This window comes from Henckelia pumila, chromosome 2 (genome assembly GCF_033568475.1).
Source record: "Henckelia pumila isolate YLH828 chromosome 2, ASM3356847v2, whole genome shotgun sequence".
In the NCBI taxonomy this organism is placed as follows: Eukaryota; Viridiplantae; Streptophyta; class Magnoliopsida; order Lamiales; family Gesneriaceae; genus Henckelia; species Henckelia pumila.
Window position 1 is genome coordinate 135,400,718 of NC_133121.1, and position 9,425 is coordinate 135,410,142.

The 9,425-nt window shown below is 29.1% G+C and overlaps 1 protein-coding gene across 1 annotated transcript; it reads right to left on the reverse strand.

Annotated features, from left to right (window-relative positions):
• Positions 1 to 4,260: 4,260 nt before the first annotated feature.
• LOC140879642 (uncharacterized) lies at positions 4,261 to 4,945 on the reverse strand. The gene is made up of 3 exons (XM_073283446.1): positions 4,817 to 4,945; positions 4,612 to 4,702; positions 4,261 to 4,511 (listed from the first exon to the last, which is right to left on the reverse strand). The coding sequence occupies exons 1-3, from the start codon at positions 4,918 to 4,920 to the stop codon at positions 4,377 to 4,379; spliced, it is 330 nt and encodes a 109-aa protein (XP_073139547.1). The 5' UTR covers positions 4,921 to 4,945; the 3' UTR covers positions 4,261 to 4,376.
• Between the last annotated feature and the right edge of the window lie 4,480 nt (positions 4,946 to 9,425).

Below are 9,425 nucleotides of genomic sequence, written 5' to 3' on the forward strand. Positions count from 1 at the left end.
AAAATAATTTTTCATTTTACTCTCGTTTAATGAAATTTTTAATAAAATAAAATGATTATATAAATAATTAATGATTTTAATTTATTAAATTAAAGTGATAAAAAAATAAGAAATGTAACATTAAATATGAAAATTAGACCATAAATGGTATATATATATAAAATAATGTAAATTAGTGGTGCGGAAATTATAATAAAAAGTTGTCATGATACACAGGAAGAATGGAAAATACCAATAATTTGATCAATGTTCAATAGTTCGATTTATCTTATTAATATCTAATTGGGTAAGTCTGTTGAACAAGACTTTTCTAGTGTGGTTTACTTGGTGTATTTTGCATGCTATTGTTTATTCCGGGATCTAGTACTTAGTGCATACGAAAATACAATGATGGCAGATTCTCACGGAAATAATAAATAAATAAATAAAATAACGACGATAAGAATGAATGATAGAATTTAATCAATCAATTTTCTAAATTTTGGCTCATTATTATTTAATACTTGATAGGGATACACTTCAACTAATAATGAAGCTGTATTAGATACTTAAATTCAACAAAACAATTCAAAGATTGCAAAACAAAACTCACTAAAAAAGAATACCAATTAAATCCGTGCCCTATTTAATCCGCAATCATTTTATTTATGAAGTTGAATGATATGTGGTAACAGGCAATTGTGTGGTTTTTTTTTTTTTAATGATATGTGGTAACGGACAATTGTGTGTGTGTGTGTGTGTTTTTTTTAATTTGAGTTGTGTATCATTTGTGCGAGGAATTTAATTTTTATAAGAAATTTTTCGGGTTTAATAATTGTCATGCTAGGACAATGATTCATATGTAACGCGCGCGGTTTAAAAAATTTAACCGAAAGTAAAGTTTTCTCTACGGCGTGTTGCGAGAGATTGTATTCCGCGCCGTCAAAACTTACGCGGTCGGAACATTGATGTACCGTCTTCATGTTGTGTTGTTTGTGGATCCATGAGCGAAAATACTTGGCATCTCTTTATTGTTGATTGTCCATATGCGCAGACCTGTTGGAGGGTGGCATGCAAATCTGCAAAATCTTGTGAACAACTGTGAAAGTAGCTCAGAATAATTTCCACAATGGTTATTTCGATGCTTCGAACGATGCTCCCCTCAAGAGGCCAACTTTCTAGCTATGATCTTATGGAGTATATATATGGAAATCTCGAAATGAGAAACTCTGGAATATATGGCGTCGAGATTAATCCAGCAAACGTCAATATATGCCTAGCAGCCAATCTGCTCCATCAATGGAGTATGTCCAGAAAAGATATCCATCTACGCAACAACAATCGGCAAGTGTTACTACAGGAAATTAATCTTAAATGGGAACGACCATGCCATCGCGGGTGCAGCAATCATTAGAGATTCTGATGGAGAATTTATGATGTGCCGAATTATCAAACACCAAGGACTGATCGAGGTTCGAGAATGTGAGGCAAGGGCATTGCTTGAAGCTCTACGTTGGGCGGTATCAATGGAGCTACGATATGTCATATTCGAAACAGATTCAAAATCCGTAACCGATGCCATTCATTCAAATAGATTGGATCATAGCGAGTTTGGAACACTTATTGCAGACTGCCGCAAGCTTCTCTCAAAAGAACTAAACTACAGAGTTTGGGTCGTTAGATGACAAGCGAATGTGGTCGCTCATCATTAACTAGAGCGACCAATTCTTATGCTAGTCCTTGTGTTTTTTTATAACGCTCCTTCTATTATTTGTAATTTTATGCTTCAGGATTGTAATGACTCTACTTTAGTTCAATGAAGCTTTTGATTTGGATGTCAAAAAAAATAAAAATTAAATACCGATATTACAACTAGCCATAATTTTTATTAAAACTGCAAGCTCTTGATTCAACAGGATTAATTAAATTTTGTTTAACCAATATTTCAATTTTTAAATATGCGATACACGACTAATGTTTATTAGATACTAGCGGTTCGTGCGTGTTTAGTAAAAAATAAATAAATAATGCAGTGTTTTTTTAAGATTTTAAAATAAAATTTATTAATTATTAAATTGAAATGGTAAAAGAGAAAAATAATACATAAAAAAACACAATTTCAACAAAGTAAAATCATATGGTTAATTTGATAAGATGAAAGATCTTTAAAACAAATCCAAAATTATAACATAACTTCATATAATAATTATATAATGCTCTTGTATTATATATAGTCATAGTAAAAAATAGCTAGTTCCATAAAATGGAGAATATTTTTGGCAAATACCAAAATTATACAATAACTCCATATAGTTAGTACATGATGCACTTGTATTATATATAATAAAATATATAAACATCAATTTAAAAAAAAATATCATAAAGCAAGCATAAAAAAATAGACTTCTAACAAATTAATTAGTGATATGATAAATAATATATAGATAAGTAATGTAATATAATAAAAATATAAATAAAAAATGATAGTTAAGATAATATTTGATTTGATTGATAGATTATAGTTTATTTGATTTGATTTATTAAATTTTATATAAAAATGATAAATTACCATTTTGTCATTTTAACAATAAATAAAATATGAATAATATTATGTATAAGGGGTAATATAGTAATTTAAATAAATAATTAATGATTTGATGATTGGTGTAAAATAAATAATATTTAATAATTGGATAAATAATATGACAAGAAGAACGCGAGATTGGATAAAATAATTTATATATTTTAATAACAACCATACCAAACGGAGCCAATTATATGTATCTCGAACTTAATAAGACAATATATTATAGAATATAGAACTGTCTCAAACTTAATAAGATAGATCAAAATAAAATTACTATTAAAATTAAATTTCTATTAATATACTCGTCGCAAGGAAAAAAATCACATCTATAATATTAATCTTATTTTACCTTATAAATCATGCAAAATAATTTAAAAAATGGTTAAAATTCAAAGACAATTTTTACTAAATAAAGAACTTTACAAGCATGCGGAACGTAGGGCATTTGTATTATCTATACTATTTATTAAATTTAAACACCCTTTCTTAACTAATTGTACGTAGTGTGATATTAGTGAAACTTTTTTAATTCCCAAAATACTATCTAATCATCCAATTATATGTACCCCCCCTCCCCCCCCCCCCCCCCCACATATATATATTAACATTTAATTTTTATCTTTTATCACTTCAATTTCAAAAATTAATAACTTTCATTTTAAAATTGTTTAGAAAACCTAATTGCTTCTCTAACATTTTTTTCACAACACATGCATTGTGTGTGCCGTGATCTGTGGGTTATTAATTAAGAGAGATACCTTTTGAACAACTAATTTGGTGTGTTTGGTGAAGGGATTTTTGCTTCACCTTAATATCCTCAGGTTGCGCCTGAACGAACATATTTCAAATCCATGTATTTTTGTTGTTTAAAAAATTAACATCATAAACATCAAATCTACTATTTCATGCATGTTTATATAGTGATTTATGTTAATTGAGATAGATTTGAAGTCGGAAAAATACTTTTTTTGGTTCAGTAACTTTACCCCTTTTGGATTTTGGTCCATTAACTTTTTTTATGTGGATTTTGGTACACTAACTTTTTATTTTTAGTGATTTTTGGTTCAACTGCATACGTGTCAGCTTTTGATTGGTCCACGTCATCATTTTGGACCAATCAGGAGTTGACACGTATGCAGTTGAACCAAAAGTCACTGAAAATAAAAAGTTAGTGTACCAAAACCCACATCGAAAAAGTTAATGGATCAAAACCATAATATAAACAAGTTAATGAACTAAAAAACTTATTTTCCCTTTCAAATCCATCCAATAATGTGGTCATAAAATTTAATATCAATTTTGTATAGATTGGAAAAAATAACTAAATTAAATATGAATTAAGGTATATATTTCATCTAATATAGTTTTGCCTCTTATATGCCAAGCCATGTTGGACGATTTCATTGAAAAATATTTAAAAATTTATATTGTCAGAACTGAACTTCTTCTTCAACACACATGAACTAAACAAGGAAAGATTCGATTTTGTGCTAGTTTCCACTATCAGCAGCAACAAGAGCATCAAAATTCATATACTGATCGATATCTTCGTACTCGATCGGTGACCTTAATTGAGCGGGAGATCATGTTGTATCTCTTTCTCCTTGGAATCTGATGCGAGCTGCTTGTTCTTTTGTGCAGTTTTCTCGGGTTGTTTCAGCATTTTTATCTCAGATCGTTCCTCTTCGATAGCCACTGCGCGCACGTACACGTTCATTAAGAAGCTAAGCTATATATAATATATTTACATTATAGATCGATCTCATATATATACATGCAGTGATTTAAAACAATATTATATATATGTTTATTAGTTACTTTCTAGACGCCTGGATTTCGTCAAACGTTTATCCAATTCTCGTCGAAGGGAATTATTTTCAAGCTCCAAAAGTTTTTTCTTCTCTTTGAAGCTTTTAACTTGTGAGGCGAGACTAGATATTAGATCCTGCAAAAGTAATTAGTATTAATTATATACAGTAGGGTTCTTTTCACTCAAATTCATATGATAAAATAAACAAAAAAAAAAAATAGAAAAAAATATTTACCGATAAATCCTTGACCATCTTTTCTGAATCACGAGTATAATTTATGGTCTTAATTCTAGATCTTTGTGCTGAGAGCCTGTTTGATATAATCCTGCAGAAATATCAGATCATTTAAAGTGAGTTACTTTAATTTAGATAGAAAACTTTGCTTAATTACTGAAAATGTTTCTTAAAAAAAAAAAAAAATAATAATAGAGGAATTCACCTTCTAATCTTGTTCAAATCCATGTTATTAGGATCATTGAAAAGGCTCCCATGTTTCATTTCATGCTCCATAGCTTCATCAAGAGTGAGAGGACATGATGGCATCTTTGGAATATTAATGTGTGATGAATATTTCTCCATTTTTAATAAAAAAAAATGTTTGATAAACGACTAAAGATAATCTGCAGATCGAATCTTTCTGCAAGTAAAAAAAAAAAAGAGTTTACTTGAAGAAACAAAATGAAATGTATGGTGAGTATATATACCCACACGGCCAGCTAGCAAACACAAAATTGCATTGGAATATATCATTAATACTTACCATGCATCCATATTTTTGTCATCATTTACCTTAGCAGGATATGTTTCACACCTGTTGTATTACAGGACACTGAATTAACGTAATATTCTATCAATAGATTATATGTATAGTAAATATTATCCGATTAATATCGAAAAACATATGCGCTAATTAAATTGAGTTTTTTTGTCGACTCGTATATATATATATATTATTATTATTATTATTAACTTGTACGGACGAATATTTAAGTTTGGCGTACGGTTCGAATTAATTCAAGACGAGTTAGATAATTAGAGGGGCTTATTATATATAAATTATATAATTCAATGCAAATTAATGTATTATTCTTGTGAATTTGCATTAGTTTGTATTTATTCTAGAGGAAGGTTTTTTTTAGATATTTAGGTTCCATTTGAACATGTACATATAAAACGTTTTTATAAAAGTTTTTTTATAAAATATTTTAAAAGTTGTTTAAAAATAAATTGTGTTTGGAGAACTATTCTATAAAAAACATTTTAACATTTCAAAAGTAATGTTGTCTTCCATAGTTGCATTCTAAAAACATCTAAAAAGACCTCTCAAGTGTTTAAAAACTATACCATGGGTAACACTTTTTAAAAAATATTTTTCAAAAACATATTTTACAAAAAATTTATCCAAACACATACTTTAAATATTTTTCACTCATAAAACACTAAAAACGTTTCTAAAATACATGTCCAAACTGAACCATAGTGTTTGAGAGAGTTTATAAAAATCATTTCCTGGATTCTAGCTAATTGGATGGAAGATGAAAGTGCTTTGGGATGTTTGTGAATTCCAACTTCTGTAATTTTTAACCAAAAACTAGAAGTAAGTTTGAGATTTTTTTTTCTACTTCTGATTTTTGGTTAATGATTTAAAGTTACAATTTGATATTTGAATCTTAAAAAATTATCATATTCCACAATTCTCTCAATTTTTATAAATATTTTTGGAGATTTTTTTTAAATGTAAAATTATATTCATACATGAGTTTTAAGAGTGTCAATTGTAATTCAAAAAATTTTAATAATATTTTATTCCGAGCATTTATTTTTTTAAAAAGAATCTGTTTTATAATTTTCATTTCAGATTTTTTCAAACATATTTTGTGCATGTATAAATTTTTTTATTATTTTAATTAATCTCATATAAATTTTCAATCATTCATATTGTAAAAAAATAAATTAATTTTGATCAAAATATTCAAAAATTAATAATAATTATATAAATACATTATTGACGGTATGAGTACCAAAATTTAGAGAATTAAAAAATACAAATATTATATAGGTTAAGGATATTATTATCATTTTACGAAAAATTATGTTTAGAAGCAATAATTTTCTCAAAACACTCCTGAAAGGATAATTATTCCTTGATATATTTTCATGTTTTGAAAGATTATAATATTGTGTTTTGCCTTTCTAGGATTGATAGTTAATATTGTGTTTCTTATCTATATGCTTGATATATTTTAAACTAAAAATAGTTTTGATTTGAATTGAGATAATATAATATTCCTAGATTTAAAATATGGTTTCTTGGATTGATAGTTTTTCCTATCTAAGTATTTGAAATATTTTAAATTAGAAATTGTTTTGAATTGATATAATATAATTTTCCTATATTTAAGATAAGATTGATTTGTTTAATTATGATAGGAATTATCTTATATTAAATAACTAGATTTAGTCGTCTGATATTTTTGGTAGGAGATATATTTGGACGTATCATAATATATATCTATCTCCTAACTTATCTTTATTTCCTTATCATTGTAGATTCAAGTTTGAATTAAGGAAACAAGATCAAGACTCTTTTTGGAGATAAAATTTGTACACGCTTAAATAGAAGAAGATGACGTAGAGATCTGGGGCTTGGAGAAAAACGAGAGAGCGCAGAAAAGAGAGATCAAGCCGTAGATGAGAATTTGAGCGTACAAAATAAAAGAGAGAGACGAGAGAGCTTAAGTGTAGAAGACAAGGAACTCGACTTTCTGGAGTGCTTTCACGTTGAAGAGTCCTTGTCTATTTGTTGAAGTAATTTCTGTAGATGCCGTGAAGAGTTTGAGAGCATGTTTATTGAGGATTGAAGATCGAAGATTGAAAGCCTTTTTGCTCTTGTGTTTTGGCATCTAGGGCCAACTCTATTCTCTTGATTTTTCTGTCTACCTTCAGTAGATTTTTAGGAGTTGGTTTATTTGTTTTATTCTTTATTTTCTCACATGCTTTGAGAAAATTGATTTTTACAATAATTCACTAGTTTTAGGGTTTGTAAAACTCTTTGATTATTTTTTTAGTGAAAGTTTTGCCCTGAGGCGCTGCAAGAGTATTTTATACTCTTGCTTAAAAATTTGAGTCTGATTTGTTTGGTTGCTTATTTATTTTATTCATGCTTTCAAAAATTCTGATGCATGTTAATCAAGGTGTTATTGAAGATGTTGTCAACACCTAGTGACAACATCTGAATCTGTTTTATGTGCAACCTTTTATTACTTTAGTACTTGTGCATATTTACTCTTGAGTAGTTTTACTGTTGGTTTGTTGTTACTATTCATGTTTTAATATTTCCGCTGCATGTTGTGTAGGATGTTGTCAACACCTAGTGACAACATCTGATTCTGATAATTTTTATGAGCCATGATATCCCTTACAAGTGGTATCAGAGCCAACTCTTGATACACTAAGAGCTGATTCTGGATTATTTTTTTCAGGAATATTATGGAGTCAACAACAGCAAACTCATTCTTCAAACCTCAAGAAGTTTTTGAATCGGATTTGGGAGATGACTCGTTGTCACTCATCACAAAGAAGTTTTGATATGAATCTAGGAGGCGTCCGACGATTCATATTGTTCCAAGGGATGTCTCTTAATTTGCCATCAAGGATTGCAGGACAAGCGCGCCTGTTAGCCGCGCGCCCGCGCCATTCCTGCGCACGACAAGCGCGCCCGCGCCGACGTTCTATCACACACACTTCGGCATGTAGTGTGTGTGCGTGGAATTTTGAGTATTTTTGATATATTGTGATATTTTGAGCCTTTTAAGTTTATTAGAAAAATTTTAGGAGATATCTTTGATATCTTTAGATATATTCTGTAATATTTTGCGTGATCTTTTATTATTTTGTAGTTGTATTATAAATACAACAAAGACATTCATTATTAAAAAATAACATAGTTCATATTATTGATTTTTTATCAGTCTAAAATTCTCTCTAGAATTTTATTGAAGCTTTTGCTTTGTCAAAATCAAACTTATCAAAGTTTAACAACTTTGTGGCGTTTGTCAATTGATTATATTCGTGGGTTGTCAAAGACAGGTTCCTTTGAAGGTCCCGTTGAGATCGATTGTTTATTCCGCAATTATCTGTTGCTAGTTACAGGTTCAACTAGAGGTGGATTTTGCAAACTTACTTGTTTCAAAGATAGGGAAAAATCGTTGAATTCTTTTGTTATCGAATTGAAGTGCGATTCTTTGAAATCGTGTTGCCTTTCATACATAAGATTCACATCATTTGATATCAAAGCTTAAGGTTTTGATTCAAGTAAGTCGTATCCTTCTTTAATCTATATTCTTTCTTCGTTCTTTGTTCATCTTTCCTTGTTCTTCGTTCTTCATCTATCTCATCTCAAATTTATGTGTCATTTTTTCAAACTTGTTATCCAAGTCTCGTGTCTTGTGCTACAAGTTATAAATTCAAAAAAAAAAAAAAGAGACCGAAATTTTCAAAAAAAAAAAGGAAGCAAAATAACTTGTGGTCAAAATTTCTCGTGTCTTGTGAGTCTTGGGTGCCAAGTTTATTTCAATCTTCATAAAGTCAATTTCTTGTTTTTGTGCAACCTACGTGGGCCGATTGGCAAGTGTTTACAAGTTTTGAACTTGTGAGTTTGATATTTAAAATCACAAAGCATAAGCCATTCCATATATTTTGAGTGAAAAAAAAGGAGTGATTGAGTGATTTTCTTTGGAGTGACTAGTGAGAATTTGGGTGAGGATATTTTATTACTAACCTTTTTCTTGCAGGTACAATGTTTCAAAGAAACTTTGATGAGTATAGGAAGAGTGAAAAAAGATTATATGGGTATGATAGTAGTAGGAGAGAGAGAAGAGATGATGATGGTTGTCGTGGAGAAAAAGATTTTGAATATTATTTGGATAGGATTAAGAAAAATAAAATTCCATCGTTTGATGGTTATTCAGATTCGGAGTCGTATTTGAAGTGGGAGAAAAGGGTAGAGTTTTTATTTGAAGGTCGTGATTTTTCTGAAGCTAGGAAGT

Excerpts from the sequence above, each read along its gene's own strand:
- LOC140879642 (XM_073283446.1), bottom strand. The coding sequence starts at position 4,920 with ATGCCATCATGTCCTCTCACTCTTGATGAAGCTATGGAGCATGAAATG. Across the intron at positions 4,703-4,816 it reads GATTTGAACAAGATTAGAAG|GATTATATCAAACAGGCTCT; the intron begins GTGAATTCCTCT and ends ATATTTCTGCAG. Across the intron at positions 4,512-4,611 it reads AGATGGTCAAGGATTTATCG|GATCTAATATCTAGTCTCGC; the intron begins GTAAATATTTTT and ends TTACTTTTGCAG.